This window comes from Ictidomys tridecemlineatus, chromosome 2 (assembly GCF_052094955.1).
Source record: "Ictidomys tridecemlineatus isolate mIctTri1 chromosome 2, mIctTri1.hap1, whole genome shotgun sequence".
Taxonomy (NCBI): Eukaryota; Metazoa; Chordata; class Mammalia; order Rodentia; family Sciuridae; genus Ictidomys; species Ictidomys tridecemlineatus.
In genome coordinates, this window is record NC_135478.1 from 199,900,319 (window position 1) to 199,920,046 (window position 19,728).

Sequence of the window (19,728 nt, forward strand, 5' to 3'; positions counted from 1 at the left end):
TTTATAACAGTCTTTCAGATACCTGTTTGAAGTTACTCAAAAGACAAAATTTGAGCAGATTTAAATAGTGCTCTCCCACTTACTATGTGATTTGATTATTTAATCTCTCTGAACCTCAGTTTCCTCATTTATAAACATGAAGATAACTAAGAGTTGCAACAGAGGATAAATAAAAATAATGGTTAGAAACTACTTAGCATGAGGTAGAAAACAGAAATCCTCAGAGAGAAAAAACAGAATATAATAATAATTCCAGGTAACTGTGGATATCTCTACAAAACTAAATTAAAAATGTGGTTCCTTGTTGATCAGTGCTTTTATTATATATTCATAAATACTCTCTAAATTATATTTTCCTTCTATCCCTAATAAATTATTTATCTTAAATTACCAAATACAGAAATGCAACTGTGAAATGCTATTGTATAAATTCTAATCATTCATGTTCTTAAAATGACCATATTTATATTTTCCCAACAGTTAGGCACAAAAGCATTAAAAAAAAAATCCATTCTTACCTGACATACTCTATGGATTCCAAAGTCTCCTTTTATCCAAAAATATGAAAAATGTCCATACCCTGTCTGAAACAGATATGCAGCAACCAGGACTCGAATGTGCATATACACAGGCAAAAACTGTTGACAAAATAGATAAAACATAAGATGGAATAAACTATACCTTGAATCATCATAACAAGTACATTTAATGAAGATAACAAAATAGCATTTTCATTTGGTATTAGATCAATGAGAAGATTATTGTCAATAGTTAAGGATCATAGCAGGAATTACAACAATGTAGATTTTGGAATCAGACAGATGTAGGTCCAAAGTCTAGTTCTGTCACTTTTTAGCTAATATGACTTCGAGACTTCTAATCTGCAGAATAGTTCAAAATATTAAAAAATATTATCATTTCAACATGCAAGGAGATATTTTGCATTCCTTTTTTATATAAAGTTTTTGACCTTAGTATTAATTTATTATAAATAATCATACTTAATCTGTGATGTATATCAAATGTATAGCACATCTTAATTTTTACTACTTGTACTTCAAGTGGTCAATATAGCAGAGCTACCACAATGGAGAATCTAGTTCTGGAGCCATTTGCCTGGGTTAAATCACTTACATCTGATGGCTCTACAAGTACTTGAAAACAAATGTCAAACCTATGTTAATATCCCCAATGACTCCAACCACTCTCCTTATAACATATTTTCAAGCTGCTTTAATACTGGGACTGAGACTGCAAAGTTGGGCCTGGTTATACTAAAACAGTAAGTACAACTAACTTAAACTGAATTAAATACTATTACAACAATTTTCTAAATTTTTACCAATGTTGGCCTATTATAAACTTCATGAAATATTTTTCCTTTTTTTTCTTTTTTTTACCAGAGATTGAACTTCGGCGCACTCAACCACTGAGCTACATCTCTAGCCGTGTTTTGTATTTTACTTAGAGATAGGGTCTCACTGAGTTGCTTAGCACCTTGCTGTTACTGAGACTGAGGTTGGCTTTGAACTCTCGATCTTCCTGCCTCAGCCTCCCAAGTTACTGGGATTGTAGTCATGCGCCACTGTGCATGAGTTTTCATAACTCTTTAAGATACTTATGCTAACAGAAAAGTTCTAAGACCAGTACAATGAACATCTATATAGCATGGTGAAAAAATTAAAATTATGTTATAGAACATGTAGCAGCACTCCTAAATATTTCACCATTTTCTCTCCTAGGAAGAAAGGATAGTTTCTTACATGACCACATTATAGTGATCATATCAAAGAAATTTATATCAATATAATTTTATCTACTACACAAGCTCTACTTAAATTCTGATTATTTCAGCAATATCCTATATGATTAAAAATGCTTTTAAATCTAGGATTCTTAAATCAAGAATCATTTACATTTACTTGTCATAGCTCTTCAGTATCTTTTAATCCCAACTGTTTTTCTGGACTCCTAAGTCTTTCATGAGTTCAGTGTTTCTTTTAACAAAATTTTAGTATTAAAATATATATATATATGGAATTTTAACTTCATTAGATTTAATAATTAAGCTAACTTCTGGTTCTATTGTTTTACTAGTGTCCCCAATTTTTCCTCACAAACTTTCATTCAGGTCTCCTTGTGAAACTTTGAAAGGAAAAACCACTACCACTACCACCCCCCCACACACACAAATGCACAATGGAACACAAAATCATCTACTGTCCACACATACATACATACATATTTATACACAAATATATTTGTTTGTGTTAGGGGGTCCTAGGGATTGAATACAGGAGAGGAACTCTACTATTGACCTATACCCCTTTTTTCTTTTTTATTTTGAGACAGGGTTTCGTTAAGTTGATGAGGCTGGCCTTGAACTTGTGATCTTCCTGCCTCAGTTTCCTGAGTCACTGGGATTACAGGCATGTGCGACTATGCCATGATACACTTTTTTGGGGGAGGGGGTGAATAGCGGGGATTGAACTTAGGGGCACTCAACCACCAAGCCATATCCCCAGCACTATCTTATTTATTTATTTATTTATTTATTTTAATTTTTGTAGTTGTCAATGGACCTTTATTTATTTATATGCAGTGCTGAGAGTCAGACTCAGTGCCTCCCTCGTGCTAGGCAAGTGCTCTACCACTGAGCCACAACTCTAGCCCCCCAGCCCTATCTTGTATTTTACTTACAGACAGGGTCTTACTGAGTTGCTTAGTACCTTGGCTTTGAACTTGTGATCCTTTTGCCTCAGCCTCCCAAGCCACTGGGATTATGAGCATGTGCCACTGCACCGGGCTACACATTACATTTTTAAAGCATGTTTGTACTAACAAGTACAATGTGCCAGACCATCTGGGTTATTTTAATAATTCTGTTGAATTTTGAAAGTTTTTCTCTTTTAGCATAAAAACAGTGTAACTAAAAGTTTGGCATATTTTACTCAAAATATTCCATTTATTTATTTTAATTGTAGATGGTCACAATATTTTATTTATTTATTTTTATGTGGTTCTGAGGATGGAACTCAGGGCTTCATGCCAGCGAGGCAAATGCTCTATCACTGAGCTACAACTCCAGTGCCTGTACTCAAAATATTAGATTAGGTAATAAAAATAATCATGGCAGTTAAAAAGTTTTTAGTGAGGTTAATGTCTCAACGAGCTAAGAATCAGGTCCCAAAAAACATCTATATTAACAATGTTTTGCTAATGTAGAAATTGGTAATTTTAACCACAAGATTTTATCTAATACAACAGGGATATTTGATTAATCATTATAAATGACCTGTTAAAGAAAAGTATATCCTTCTAGAACAGGTTTTTTTTTTTTAAATTATATATTAGAATATATTGGGATGCAGCCTAAGAAGATATATTAGAATGTTAGGCTGGTAAATGATTATAAGACAATCCAAATTGCCTTCATTCTTTTATGATTTAAATCCTTTCTAGAATCACTGAATCGAGGAAGTTAATCTGCCATTAATTCTTTCTACCTAATTTTTTTTAATAGTAGTATCACCTTTTAATATGTCAGCAATTAATTATGTCTCTAAATGGCATTTTCAAACAAAACACTTTTTTTCCCCAAATTAATTCAGTCTTCATTCATATGTCAGATATTTCTAGGATTCAATATTCATCCCTACATCTTTCTTAGAGAACCTATGGATTTATCCAATTAATTCTCAACTAGGTTTACAAACTAAGTCTTACCATCTCCATTTTTCTTTGTCTTGGATCTCTTTTACTTTCCTGGCTCAACCAGAGTCCCTTAAATCCACCATCCCCTTTCAGCTGCAGTAATCACAGAATTTTCACTGCTCCCACAAATATATATATATCATAATCAGTAAAAATTACATTTCATTCCTTTGCCTTCTACCCTCCAAACAAAACATCCATAAAATCACCAACAGTTTTTGGAAATCATAGAGAAAATGAAATATAATATTGTTTTCAAATTTTTAAAGTCATCTGAAAATACCCCAGTGATAATATTAGTTACCTTCTTAATTAGCTGCTATTAAATTTTCAAATTACTCTGTTTTGAGCACTTTCTCTTTATCTCAATTTATCATTGATTCAAATACTATTTATAGATATGTGTTTTACATAAGCAAATAAAGCAATACAATAATTTAGTTGTTCCCAAATTGAGATTCTTAAATTTTTAAAACATGTTTTATAGAAGTCAGTTTGGAACCTTACTCTAATAGCTGTGTGAATACAGATTGTTAGGCTCACCTGCAAAAGCATGTTTTACCTGTAAGTTAGCTGAAATGTTACAACCCAGAATGAACACATCTTTATCTAACCCTACCATATCTAAGGTAGCCACAGATCATGAAAATACTGAGTCTTTTAAGACACCTAGGAACATCAAAAGGAGTTTGCTTAGGAACAGAAGGATCCTCCACAATACCAAGGAGGAAATGCTCAGGAAGTATGGTATACCCAACATAGTCTACAATCGCAGTTCATGTGTATCTGGATTCTCTAAACTGAGGAAAGAGAGTTTTGTGCTTTTTTGTTTTGGACACAATAGCTTTATTTTGTTATTTAGTTTTTTTTATGTGGGCTGGGATCAAATCTAGTGCCTCACGCAAGCTAGGTAAGCTCTCTACCGCTGAGCCATGAACTCAGCCTGACAGTTCTAAGCTTCTTAAACTTTAAAAATGTAAAACTAATTGGTAAACTTCACAAACTATAGTGAAGAGTAAAATATAAACTAATTTGTTTACTTTGATAGTTACCTGCCTATTCTAAATAGTTTGTCATCTACAAAGTTTGTTGAAAACCTTGCATTGGCTATTCAACAAGATGACATCAAATAATACCCTGGGACATCAGCTGTTCCTATTATGTTAAGGCCAAGTTAATACAAATCAAGTAAAGTATTGCTTTTCTTTTTAAATTTATTTTGCTTTTAAACTAATAGATTCTCAGAGTTAGGAGAATGAGAAAGATTGAGAAATAAAAAGGGTCTGTAACCTGTAGAGAGAAACAAACAAAAAACCAGTATCCCTGAAAAAATGTTAAACTGACATTATTTCCTATATTTTCTGAACTTAAGTTTAAAATACTCACAGTACTTGCTCCAGAGATGTGATAAATCAAAATCACAAGTTGCATCCAGCCCTTCCACTCATCTGTTTGTTCTCTATTTAATACTTTAGTCTGTAGAAAGAAATAAAAATCTGTTTTAAAATCTACCAGGAAGTAATTATTTGAACAATATATATCAACTATGTTAATAGTTTTCTTATAGTTTATAAAGCTAATGCTTTTGTCAAAAGACTCTTGATTATGTGAGTGGTGGAGATGGTTACAAATTATTATTTAAAAAGATCTAATAAATTATTTTGAGGTTAAAAAAACTATAAACTAAAAAGATTCTGAATGTTTAAGTTGGTCCTTACATTCTTATTAGGTGATCTTTAAACTATGACATATGTATTTATAAATCTAAAAATGGCATTCAACAATTTATCAAATTTTAGAATTTCAGAGATTAAAAAAAGATTTTACAGTTCTCTTACATTTTACTGACAGCTCTATTATTATAATTTACTTTAGTATATACTCTCATTGGAGATGAATAGTCGATTAATCATCCTCATTTGAGAGTTATTTTTTTAAGTTAGAATTAATTTAAGTAACTCATGCCTTAAAAAGCAATTACACAAATATTCTGAGGAATGACAGCAATTCTAAATTAGGAAATTAAGCATATTAGGAGTAGTGGCCACATCATCATGTAAATTCTAATTTGTGTGTGTGTATGTATATGCATACCCACACACATGCGCGAGTGCGTGCGTACACACACACACACAGACATTTGTTAATATAATTTTTTAAATGAAAGAAAATAAAATGGTAGATTCTAGTTAAGCCTTAGATGGGGCTTAAAGACCATTATAAAATCAGAAGTGCTTCTACTTTTCTCCATCCCCAAGTAGGCAAAATAACACTACGTCATGACTTCTTTTGCACAGGTCATACTTTTCCAACTTTTCAACAATCTTCACTCAACCCTTTGAACTTTCTCCAAACTATTTCAAAAAAATTAAGTTAAAAATCCACTAAGTGGGAAAAGGAACAAAAAGATGGAAAGGGGAGGTGTTGAAGAATAAAATATATCAAATTATCTTAATGCATGTATAAATATGTTACAAAGCATTCCACTATTATGTGTAATTATAATGTATCAATAAAATAAATTATTTTTCTAAGAAAGAATCCACTAAGTAGAAGTACAAAATTCCTTTATCCTCATCTGTATACATGTTTGTATATTCTGGCATAATAAGTAATATTACTTCTTTAACCTAAATTTTGGAATGAAATAAGATGAACAGTAGAAACTAAAAAGAGAACGATTCTTACCTCTTTAGTATTTTCATTGTAAAATACTCCCAAAACCAAGATGTAGATAATTGGAATAAAGAAAGATGAATGTGTATAAAACTTGTTTTCCTTCATAAACAGATTTGCACGGTCACACATGTAGAAGTAAGCCATAATCAGGCCAAGTTTGCAGAAAGATTGTAAAAGTATTTCTAATGGAGATGCAGGGTTATTAATAATATTTTTCTTTTCCTCACCACTTTCCAAATCAGTACATGGCTTATTCTTTCGATGAGCATTACGATGAATTACATAAAAAATTAAATATCCAATAATAGATAAGGTGAAAAAACAAGCAGCTAGTTTCTGTATGAGAGTAAGAGGAGGCTGGGGTTGACAACAGGAACCATCTACAGGCTTCAAAATCTTATTGCAGTACACGTTCATAAGAATCATTGCACTCTGTGAACAAATCAAGTTATTTGGTTATTATCTTGTCAGTGATGTATTTCACATTTGATTTTTCTCCTATGAATATTGCTGAGTTTTCAACACTGAAACCAAAATGGACTGTATATTTTGTAACCATTTCCAAAAAAACTCATGCAAATAAATGTATTCCACCAATCTGCAATGAGTAGCTCAGGGTGCTTCAAACTTCTAGGCTATGATCCATGATAAAAAATTCAGTTTATAATGTGACGCAGGAAGCAATTTATAGGAAATGATACCTGTCTTTATTACTTGAAATACGCTTTTGATATGACACTATCCTTTGAGAAAAAGATGGATTTCATGGCTGCCAATGGATCATAACCTTTGGTTAAAAAAAAAATGATGAGTCCAGGACCAAGAATTTTAATTGGCAGACTTTCAAAACAGAACATACCAAAATATTTTAGCATTCCAGTCTTTTGAGGTTAAAAAAAATGTAAAATAACTGCCATCACAAAATTAATCCTTAGCAAATTATTAATTCTAGACATATTAGTAATAGCTTATGGACATTTAGGACTCTGCAGTTTTAAGATTTCTAATGTTAAATAAAATGTAAAATTTTCAACATGGTATGATTATAATAAAAATTTCTAGGTAAGCTGATGAGATTCTATTTGAAGATTCAAACTCTAGTTTTATAAAAACTTTTATAGTTTAGACATCTGTGAAACTCTTTGAGATCAATTATTTAATTAAGCTTAGCCATTCAAATACTCAATCAAGTGTTCAGAAAGATCTCATCATTTTAGCCCTGGGACTTCAGGAAGTTCAATGCTTGGTACTGTTGTAGGTCCGAGCCTACAAATTCCATAACAAATTTCTTAAAACATTTCTGAAGGAGTCCACAACATCCTTTAAAGTATGGAGAATTATATGTATTTGCAAACATATATTTTTCTGCAGGAGATAAACAGAACCACTGTTTTTTACCAGATACCCAAAGGGCTTTTATGACCCTCAAAAAGGTTAAGCACCATTGCTTTATTAGAAAAAACAAACACAAAAACACAACTGTTAAATAATCTTTTCTACTATATGTGAAAATTTATAATTATGCAGGTTTATTTTCACATATAAGTCCCTTTCTATTGGTTAGCCTGAATTTGTTCACTGTCAACTCTATACCTTGAATAATGCTTAAAGTATAATAGCTATAAGAAAATAAAGAATTATTTTCTATATTAAAAACTGTGCTCTTCCCCAAAGTTTAATCTTATAAGCTTAAGAGTTACAGTGAGAAAATAGGGCAGTAGTTTTCAAACATGAGTGAGCTACGAACTTATATCCTCCTTAGAAGATATATTAACAGTGATTAGCACTCAATAAATGAAGTTTCATTTCCTTCCTTCCCTAATTTCTTTTTCTCTTATACTAAAATTCTCACTTATGTGTTCAGCAAGATGAGTCAAAGCAAAATTATTTCCAGATATATCTTTAGCTAGAATAACTCCGAGTGATTAAGACTGTAATAAAATATGTATAATCATGTTGTAAGACTATAACCAACTGATGTTATAGTCTCCATTACAGAAAAATATAAGAATTCTTACAGTTTCTCTGCTTGATTCAGGAAGATGTAAGCCATCCAAAGACTCCATGATGGTTTCTTGAGCAATTAATTTGGAAACACTGAACATCTTAACATTTGACTTAGAATTTCTGGTGCTACTATTCAAAATACTGACTGCAGCTTCATTGTAGGCATCTATCTTCTCATTAGTGATCATTTTTCTATTTTCACTTAATAGATCTTCATAAACTGGATCTGTACATGAAACAGATTTTTAAAAACAAATTTATAAAATCCCTACCAGTAGAAATTGTGATCATGTAAGTTAGTGGATCATACATTATATTTTGTTCTTAAACTTCAGTTGATAACAGGCACCAAATAATGATTTGTACATAAAGCTGACCAAGGTTTGCAATAAATTCCCTACCTTACATTTAATTTTTGAGTCAGTCGTTAGCTCCCTCAAATTTAAAGAATGTTTACTCCTTTTCCATATACACAGCTTTGAGGAACTATTTTTGTGTTCTAGTATGTCTTAAAGAGTTTAAACTTTTTTATATTGGTAAATAGAAGTTAAAACTTGATTATAAAAGATTGCCTGATAAAGAATAGCAGTTAATTTTTTTCTCTTTTCACCTAAGCTTTGTTCACATAATTCAAAAGTAATATTAAGGACTCAGGTCTGTCTATTTGCTTGTCATTTATTATAAATAATTTTTTTTCATTTTAGTAAGAGAAATGCTATGAGTCTATGAATAAATAGGAACTGTGGAACAATATCATTGGCCTTTCTTGTTCTTTTCACCTTGACATTCAACTAGAAAGTAATCATAAGAATTTCTGACAAACAACTTCAGCCGTTAAAATATCCAAGGCATCTCATATTGTGTTAGGCATTAAGTAATGGACATTCAATAAATTCCTCAAATGAGTTTACCTAATAACTACTTTCTCTTTAAGAATTTCATTACCAAGTATAAAGTAGATGGTCTGAATTTAAATTTACTTGTCAATTTGAAAATGATTTATTTCCAATGACTGTAATGTTATAAAACAGATTTACTAATAGTTTTTATGCATTTTGCAATCATAATAAATATATTTTGTAAAACATTAAAGAATCAGAGGCAACAAACTTACTTGTTTTGGATTTATCTCTTTATTACATTCTATAGCCATTCTGCCTATTGAGGTTCTTGGAGAATATTTATTATTTATTTATTATTTATTTATTATATTTTATTAATCTGTTCCTTAAATTTAAAAAAAAAACAAAGCAAATAATTAAAGTTTATTCTAATCTTGCAAACCTTATTTCAAAGTTTATTCTCATAAAGCAATAATTTTGCTTCTTGAAGCAGGAGATAATAAAGCACATGCCTTAAAATATATACAAAATGACATTTTTTCATTACTGATCTCTTACCTTGTAAGACCCAATAAACATCACTAGTCTTTGCCAATTTTTCTAAAAGCGGTGCTATGGAGGTAATGTTCATTTTATATTGAGAAAGTGCTTCATTGCTACCATTGTGAATCTTGATGGACCACTAAGAAGTAAAAATTAGCATTTTTTCAGTATTTGTCACAGAAAGTTTAAAATATATAATTTACCTATTATAAATTCCCATTTTATTTAAGATTAGAATAAAATTTGGTAAAATTATTTCATGAAAATAGTTACAAAAAGCTGTTATAAAATTAGACTTTCAACATATAATACTTCAGAGGAATAAAACTATAGATATAAAATAATACTGAGATTTAACACTAGTTTATCATTTTCTCAGATTTTCTATTAAAATTAATGTACTATAATACAAATAAGAAATTAAATATAAATACAATCAAGAATTAACTTTTTCTTAGCATGACCTTAAGTCTGAAACAAAAATCATCATGTAGAATAACAGGTAAGTACTTACTGTGGCAGCTCCTGCTACAATCACATGGGGCTTTGCAACAGAATCCTAAAGGAAGAAAAACCATTATAATTATTCTACACCAGTACAGAGACTGAATACCTTTTTCCTCAAAATTTAAGTTCTTCTTCCTCCTAAATGCATTTTAAGTTTCTAGACTTCTTCTCTGAATTCTTGTTATAACAAAGATATATATGGGATGCCTAAACTCTTACAAGGCAGTGTGGTTATACAGAATGGCAAAACACTTGTTAATTCTTTTGTTGTTCTTAGAAAAAAAAAAAACACTACTGAACTCTAACATGACCTAATATTATTCTGAATTCTGGGTAAATTGCTTAGAGTAAAGCTTTAGTCAATTATATCAACCAATTAAAAGGTATTCGTGGAAGCCTACAGGGTACACAGTGTAAGTGTTAAATAAAATACAAGATCAGTGCCCTAAGGCAATGTAATCTTTTGGAGAAGCTGAATCTAACATGTATTTAACAAATAAACTGATCATTATTAAAGGTTCCATGCAAAAAAAGGAAAGAAATCTCTAGAATAATACACTAAAAGTGTATTATTTACAATATGCAGTTATGCTATAATATATGTACATACAGTAATATATATAGCATCATGATTATATAATATTTAGTAGTTTTACTATTTTCCCTTAAATTATCTCATTTTAATATAGATTCTTACCACCCTATGATGTAGGCACAAAGATATAAAACCTATAAAACAAGGATACAGACTCAGTTATTGCTGATCTGTAAGGTTATTGCTAGTGCCTTCCAGGAACAGTCAAAAGTTCACTTTTCAACTTTTGAATTTATGCACTTTTCACCACATGAACAACCCAATATTATAATAAAGTACACAAGAAACAATTTAAAATAAGCAAGAAACTTAAAAAGATTGTTATCTGACCCATATAAAAAATTAAAATGACTGTTGTTACCTTCCCATTATCAAGATAATAAATGTTCAGTATAGTACTCTAAAAAAATAAAGAATAACAAAATGAATCATTTGTCTTCAGAGATAGGCCCATTTTCAGTCTAGCTTGCTTCATTTTATACCATTACAGAATTTGATAAAAAAATTTCTCATTAAAATGAGATTTCATTAATTTTTCACTAATAAAGGAAAAAAAAAAACTTCATCCTCATCCCTGGGTAGTTCCCTTTCTCATTCTTCAGGAAGAATCCCAAGTCTTAAATTCACCTTTTGTTGGTTCTATTCCCCAGCATAAAGTCTAATTCTCAAACTTTACAAAGAAACAATTCATCTAATACGTGAGCTCTTGCCTTCTTGCCTTTACTCTTATGACTTCATCTACCTGACAAGAGAGGAAAGAAATGTGTCCCTGTTCCCAACAGCTCATTCCTTATGGTGTTTAAATACTTCCCTTTTCATTTCTAAGGCAATGGTCCATGATAACTTTCAAAATGTCAATTTTGTCTCCCTCTTCCACTCTCCTTCCTTCTCTTAACCTAAAAGTTCAATCATATTTATCCTCAAAAATGTTTCCTTTAATGCTGTCTATTCTTAGTCTTCATCATCACATGCCTCACCCGCAGATTACCTAAAAGTGTATTCTGTCCTTAGCATGCCAATTTCTTTCTCTCTCAAGCATCACCTCAATTTATTATGTTTTGAGTTGTACTTCACCATTCATTTAAACTGCAATTAGAGCTCATTAACAAACTCTGGATTGCCAAATCCTGGATCTTCTTTCTATCTTATCTAGTTTCTAAGGACACACTACTGACTATCTACATTTTATTCCCCCCCCCACATGTGATATCACAGTTACTTCTCTTTTGTTTTTCTTTCTACCCCTTCTACTACACTTCTCAGAAGCTTTTTATAATTCCACTCACCACAAACTCTTCTCTTAAATTTCTAAATTCTTTACTTTTTCAAATTATTCCATTCAAACAACTTCAAGCATCACTTGAACCAAGACTTCTCAAACCCTTCTTAATAGTTGAGCTATTTTCTCCACAATTTAGCTTAAGTTCCTCCCACTTTCAACTATCTCTCTCCATTCTGTTTAAAACTTTCAACGTTCTCTACTACCTTCAAAAGATTTGTTCCAATGTCTTTATTTCAATAAAATTAACTTAAAGTATTTAGAATAACGAATAATCTAGTATCTGTCTACTTCATTGCTTATCAACTCTTCCCAAAATAAAGTACATAAAAAGAACACCAAAACCAAACATAAATAAATACTTTGTATGTTATTTCTAGCCACACGAAAACTGCCAATGATTCCTTGAATAGGGTACACCTTACCTTACCTGTTCTGTTTGTGTTTTGGAAACCTGAATAGAGGTTCAGTGCTAAATATTTACTGTGAAAAGGGAAATAAACAAAACAAAAAAATCAAAACAAAAAACCCCAAACCAGACCAAAAGAAAAAAACTGTTGCAAACAAGTAAGCAAAATAAGGTCAACAAAACTGAATATTGTTTATCCATACCAAATGCAAATGTCTCTGGGAAAAAATACAGGTATATTCAAAAGACTGATCTGAAACTTTATGGAGACTACCACAGAGATTGTAAAGAGGATTTATGAGAATTAAGCGATTTTTTTGAGGTTAACAGCATACTTGCCCTTGTATCTAATTTATCTTCAAAAATTATGAGCTAAAATATACTAGTCTTATCTGCTGGGGATTCCCTTTAAAAGGGAATAAAGTCTATACAACTAAAAAAGTTTTCTTAAGTACCTGGACATGAGTTTGAAGGACAGTATGGAAAAATGCTCATGTATTAGAAAACATGTACTGTGCAGAAAAAAGATTACTCGGGTTTCAATTAGCTGAGTTATCTCAGTAAAAGAAAAATTTCAGTCTAGAAAATCTGGTATAAGCATCATCTGCCTTAGGATTGTAATGGTGATAACAGGGCAAAGACATAGGAGCTACACTTGCTGTTTGTTCTCAGTGAAGTGTTAGCATCAGTCTGGTATAGCTTAATTGCTCTCAAGAAGGTGGGAGAAGTACAAGAGAGTGGGACAGGTGAGTAAAGGGAAGAAAAACATGGTTGCTCAAGAGTTTTTTAAAAATTTGGTTGCTCACCAAAAAAAAAAAAAAAAAAAAAGCCTATATTTGCAAATACAGACCTCAGTCCACACTTTGATACACTGTTTCATAGAACCATTAACTTCTGGATGCCACAGAAAATCCTAAAAGAGAAATGTTAGAAATAAATTTTAAAAAAGTACAAAATACTAATATTTCCACCATTGAAAATAAACACTGACAACATTCTCTCAAAGAATACTTAAAAACACCCAGTCTAAAACTTCTTCATCTCCCATCTATCTCAAACTTGCAAAAGTCTCAAGCAAGTCTCTTCATATGCACTTTTGTTCTCTTCCAGTCTCTACACTTATACCAGAGAAATCTTCAAGAAATTTAATCTGATCTTGCCACATTCTTATTTAAATATTCAAGGACTTTTAATTGGCCTCAGAATAAAACCCAAAATTCTTTAAAATTGCTAAGAAGGTAGAGAATGTGGCCTCTACCTGTCCTGTTTGACTTTTCTCTTGCTTCCTTTTCCTTGCTCTGTTATAGTTTGAATCTAATATGTGCCCTGCTGGCCAGGTACTAAAGGTGTGGTCTTCAGCTAACAATGAACTGAAATCTCTGAAACCTGAACCAAAATAAATCTTTCCTTTATTGTTATTTTCCCCAGGTATTATGTCATAGTGACCATAAGCTGACTAACATGCTAAGTACCTTTTCAGTTCTCTTTCAGCTTCTTGAGTGCTCCACATGCTCCTTTGTCTCTAGAGTTTTTCCATACACTGCTACTTCTACACATACTGTTTTTAATGTTTGTGGACTCTTTCACTGAGTTTGACCAATCCTACTTATCCTTGAGGACTATGTTAAAACATCTCTTCTTCAAGGAGGAAAACTGTTTTTAATTCTTTGCTCTGTACATTCCTACTTCTCTACTTTTTGTTTTCTGTTATCCTTTCCCACCTGTATTTGCATGCACAGAACTATAATGACCTACAAGTTCCATAGGTGAAGGACATTTACATATATTCTCTGGCTGGGGATGTAGCTCAGTTGGTAGAGTGCCTGCCTCGAACGCACAAGGCCCTGGGTTCAATCCCCAGCCCCGAAAAAAAAAAATTATATATTCTTTTCTTAACATTAACCCTGTATACATTTTCATTTCAAATTACTATACAAGGTTATTTTCTCCTGGATAAAAATTTGAGAGATAAATAATAAATGTTTATTACATGAAACAACTTACATAAAACATTTATTCCAATTACTATATCAACTCTCAAGAATACACTTAAATCTATTTAGTACATAATAAAGCACTAGTTGATCTACAAATAAACTGACCAATGAATATGGCTTCAACACTTAGCTTACCAGTATAGAAACTTACCACTTTAACTGATGCAATCTTGTCTTCAAAAGGAATGTTTTCATGCTGCCATTTAAAAAAGGAGACAACAGAGAAGTTTGTTGTATAGGTTAAACTTGTGTAAATAATGTTCCCTTTAGCTGTTTTTGTTGATCTATTTTTATATACCAATTCTCGGTTATCTATATGTTCAACTTGAAAGGACAAAACAAATAAACAATAACAACAAAAAGTACATAACACACCAAAAAAGTAGGGGCTGGAGGCATAGCTCAGTGGTACAGCACATGCTTTAATAAGTGCAAGGTCCTAGATTCAATCCCCAGCACCAAACAAAACAAAACAAAACAAAAAAAATGACACCAGTTGTTTATGTGCGATTTTCAACATCTAAGATGTGGATAAGACAAAACTTGAGCTAAAAACAAGTAGATGCATGAACATATCTATATAAATTATCTTTCTGCCAAATCTGCTATGAATCCAATTAAGTACTAGTATTACTATCTGTAGCAGAGACAAACTGCTTTCCTACATTGCCTAAAACCCGGCCAGTTAGTCAAGACCATGATTAGTTCTGGCTAATGCAGTATGGCCAGATGTGATGTGGGTCACTTCCAGGCTGAATTTCCCAACACAGAAGGTAATTCCTCATTTAGTGCCATGTATTTTAGATGGGCTGGCAAAAGGCTTTGTTCCACACAAGTCATTCAGGGATTGCTGCTATTGGAATTTTTTACCATTTTCTAGTGTACTTTGGAACTAGCTCACCTGACTTCAGAGACTAAGGAAGCTGAATGCTCCAGAGAATACCAGGTATTAGAAATTCCAATAGCAGAAATCCCTGAATGATTGTGTGGAACAAAGCCTCTTTTCAACCTATGAAGAACATGTAGCACTAGGTGAGGAATCATCTTGCATTTTGTTCATATTGTAGTTTGTGGCTAAAGCAACATTTCAATCCATTCTCAATGACATATTAGTAATGGGCCCTGATTGAATAGGAATAGATGTACATGACTCTAAGTTATGACAGGTTTTACTTTGAAAACAGGAGATAAATATCCACTTGTATAAAAAAATTAAAATTTGGAGACTACAACTTCTTGTTATCAGGCAGTCTATACAAAGAATGGAAATCCTTTCAGAGTTAAACATCCTGGGAGGGTAGAAGTAGGGGTGGTCAATAAGAAGCAAATTCTGTTTCTGAAAATAAGGCTGAAATGTTTTCATTAATTTAATCAAATAATATTTAAATTTATTTTCTCTATGAAATAAAGTTTACTTTTATCAATTGACTTCTAAGATTCTTGTTGATTCTCTTAAAGCTTCATCCCCCCCCCCCCAAATCTTGGGACCATTAAGTTAATGAAAGGTTAAGATTTGACATATGAAAAGCATTTCCTTGATGAAATAAATCTGGCAAACTACACCAAACAATATCACTCTTTGTTCTATCCCATTCCCTATCTTTTAAATAAATTCTCTTCAGAGAAGTGTGTTGTTTTTCCTTCTTTTGGCATACTTTGATTAATTCAACTCAATCTCGTTCTTCCTTTCCTTTACTATTTTAATATCTGGTTGATATATATATATATATCTCACATTAAAGTTGCAAAGTAAAGTAAAAAGCAAATACTCATGAATCCATGATACAAAACACAGCATTACCAATACAATGACCTGCCTGTGTAGTTCACTCCCTGTCTTAATTCCTGGCTTTGTCAAAAGAACTCCACTGTCTTTAATTTTGTGTTATACTTTATTACATTGCTTTTATCATGTATATATGCATCCCTAAACAATACAGTGTTTAGTGCTGTTGCCTTTCCAACTTTCAATTTTGAAAAATTTTAAAGTTATAGCAAAGTAGGCAGTTAAATAAACACCTAAAATCCTTTGCCAATGCTTAATATTTCCTATGTCAGTTCCATCTCTCTCCCTCTCTATATATGCAAAGAATTATTCTCTTTTCCTGAACTATATGAAAATATATTATAGACACCATAACTCCATATTGTTGGCATATAAATATGCAATAATTTTTCTTGTTGACTTTATTTACTAGTGCTGGGGATTGAACCCAGAGCCCTGTGTGTGAAAGACAAGTGTTCTTCCACTGAGTACATATCCAGCCCATGCAATTAATTTTTAACAACTTTATTAAAGCATTACAACTGATGTTTGTACATTCATCTTGTAATCAGCTACCTTAAAATCTTTATTACTTCTAGTAAATTTTCCATATATTCTTTGGGTTTTTCTATGTAGATAATTGTATCGTATGGACTCTTGTGTTTTCTTTCTTTCTAATGCTTAATTTTTATCTTTCTTCAGTTAACTCTTCTAATACAATATTGAATAGAAACAGTAATAATGAATATCATCATCTTTTTCCTAATGTAAATTATCATATCCAACGTTGCACACTTGCTGTAGGATTCTAGAATTTTTGTCAGGTTAAGTGTGACTATAAAATACATTACCTGAAAAAAAAAATAATACCAATTTTCTGATACTATTGAGACATGGTTAATGGTATAAAATGTGATCAAAATGTTTCTTGTGTGCTGTGGAAAAATACATTCTTTAATTTTACAGTATGACTTATTAAGCTATAAAATTGTAAAAATCAAACATGTTAACAGTCAATAGACTGTTTCCTTTAATTTTAAAGCTAATTTAGTAAATGGTTTACAAGTTTAAAATTTTAATGATTTACCTTGTTAGTCATTACCAACTTTCTGTATTCCTGATGTTTTTGCCTTAAAATCTATTTTGTCTTGCATTGATATGGCTTAACTTTCTTTAGCATCTGGTGAATCTTTATTCATTTTTAATTAAAATCTTTCCGTGTCCTTTTATGTTTTTAAGCAGCAGGAAGTTTTCAAATTTTTTTCAAAACATCTAAAAATCTAGCTCAAAAAATTTAGCTCAAAAGTTTAGTTCCTTGCATTTATTTGTATTATATTTCTACCATCTTACTTTTTGATTTCTATTCCCCTACACGTAGTTTGATCATATACATACATGTGTATATATATATATATATATATATATATATATATATATACACATATACACTGCTTTTTATTTATACACATGATTGTACTTATATCTATGTATGTTTTACCTGAGTATAAATGTGTTTGCATGCACATATAAATACATGTTTGACACTAGATTAAATTTTGTTTTGTTCTGTTTTGTTTCCTTTTCTGGTTTAGAATTTACATCCTCATTCTCTTATTTTAGTTTTTACCCTTGAAGTTTTACTGTACTTCTTTACCTTAAGTTTTAAAGAAAGATAATATATTAGTATAGAGTACAATAGAGCATTTAATTGGACAATTCTTTAGTTATCTTTTTACTAAGTGCAAAAAGACAACATTATTTTATATAGATAGGTTTATATACATATTGTTTACTATTTTCTACAATCATTGATTACTATATTTTTAGATCATTTTTTTCTGAATATTTCCCTTTTTCAAATTTACTTTTTAAATACACGACAACAGTGGAATGCATTACAATCCTTATTACACATAGAGCACAATTTTTTGTATCTCTGTATATGAAGTATGTTCATGCCAATTTATGCCATTATACATGTAATCTTGTTTTTTTGCATTACAATTCTTAATTCACATATATATCACAATTTTTCATATCTCTGTTTGTATATAAGGTATGTTGGAACCAAATTCAAATCTTCATACATGTATTTTGTATAATGATGACCATCACATTCCATCATCCTTGCTAATCCCCTTCCCCTTCCTTTTCCCTTTTTATGTATGTTTGTTCTTCAGAAACTCCTTTTAATATAAATTTGTTTGAGAGTAAATCCTCATAGTTTTTGGATATCTGAAAATGCCCTACATTTCAAGAAAAATAAAGACATTTTTATCCTAGGTATACAATTCTAATTGAAACTTAATGTTATAGCTTGGATCTAAAAGTGCTGGAAACTTTAAGAGGTGAAGCCTCGTGAGAAGTCTGTAAGTCTCTGAGAGCATGCCCTTAAAAGGGATCACAAAACCCCACTCCTCTTCTTGGCTATGAGGTGAGCAGTTTTGTTCCACGAGCCATTTTTACCATGATGTGCTGTCTCACCACAAGCCCAAAGCAAATGGGGCCAATCGATCACAGACTGAAATCTCCAAACTTTCTTATAGTAACAGAAAGCTGACTGACACATTTTCTTTCAGAAGTTTAAAGATATTATTCTACTGGCCTTTAGCTGCCAATATTGCTACTGAGAAATACACTGGCTCAAAGTTTAGTTTTCTATATAAAGAGAATTATAGCTATTGGCATCTACCTGCAGGGCTACTTGATCCTTTACTACTTGCCTACCATCACGCTCTTATCTCTGGTTTTTGCCTTATACTTTGTTTCTTTTTGAGTAGTATTTCCCATTTTCTCAAAGTCTAGAAATACATCTACAATATTTTTTAAAATTTAGGATCCAATTCGTTTCAAGTAGAAGTGGCCCCGAGAGTATCTAGTCTGAGCTATGGCTGGAAGCAACCTTAAAGGGGTTTCTTTACTGTAAGACTTCTCAAGTTTTTAATATCCTAACCTAAATTAAAACCATCTAAGAGGGAGATATGAGATCCAGCTCTGCCCAAATTCATTTGATCAGAATTTCTCACAGAACTAGTTTTTTAAGTAAAACATAATTTGAAAAACATTTGCTATGAAATCTTTAAAAAAAAATTTTACGCCAATACAAAAAAGAAAATTAAAACAAATAATCTGTAATACTTCTATTCCACTCAACAATATTCATCCTGAGGCTTTAAAAAACAATTAATACACCTTTACAATACACCATACTATGCTAGGAACAAAAAATAATTTTTTTAAAAAAACAAAACAAAAAACAATTAATGATAGAAAACCTCTGCCCTTGAAGGATAGAGACAAGAAAATATGTGAACCGTAATTTGGCAAACGCTCTACTAGCACTTTAAATGAAATATTTTTATGATAACTGTCTCAAAGACTGAGACACACT

The 19,728-nt window shown here is 31.3% G+C and overlaps 1 protein-coding gene across 1 annotated transcript in view; it reads right to left on the minus strand.

The window, feature by feature from the left end:
- The window catches only part of Casd1 (CAS1 domain sialic acid O acetyltransferase 1), a 42,127-nt gene that overhangs the window by 12,543 nt on the left and 9,856 nt on the right, over positions 1 to 19,728 (minus strand). The window contains exons 4-11 of the mRNA XM_078040411.1: positions 14,724 to 14,768; positions 13,426 to 13,488; positions 10,300 to 10,344; positions 9,801 to 9,924; positions 8,412 to 8,626; positions 6,403 to 6,825; positions 5,101 to 5,190; positions 519 to 638 (exon numbers count right to left, since the gene is read on the minus strand). Of these exons, the coding sequence (XP_077896537.1) occupies positions 519 to 638; positions 5,101 to 5,190; positions 6,403 to 6,825; positions 8,412 to 8,626; positions 9,801 to 9,924; positions 10,300 to 10,344; positions 13,426 to 13,488; positions 14,724 to 14,768 (1,125 nt within the window). The remainder of the gene's footprint in view (positions 1 to 518; positions 639 to 5,100; positions 5,191 to 6,402; positions 6,826 to 8,411; positions 8,627 to 9,800; positions 9,925 to 10,299; positions 10,345 to 13,425; positions 13,489 to 14,723; positions 14,769 to 19,728) is intronic.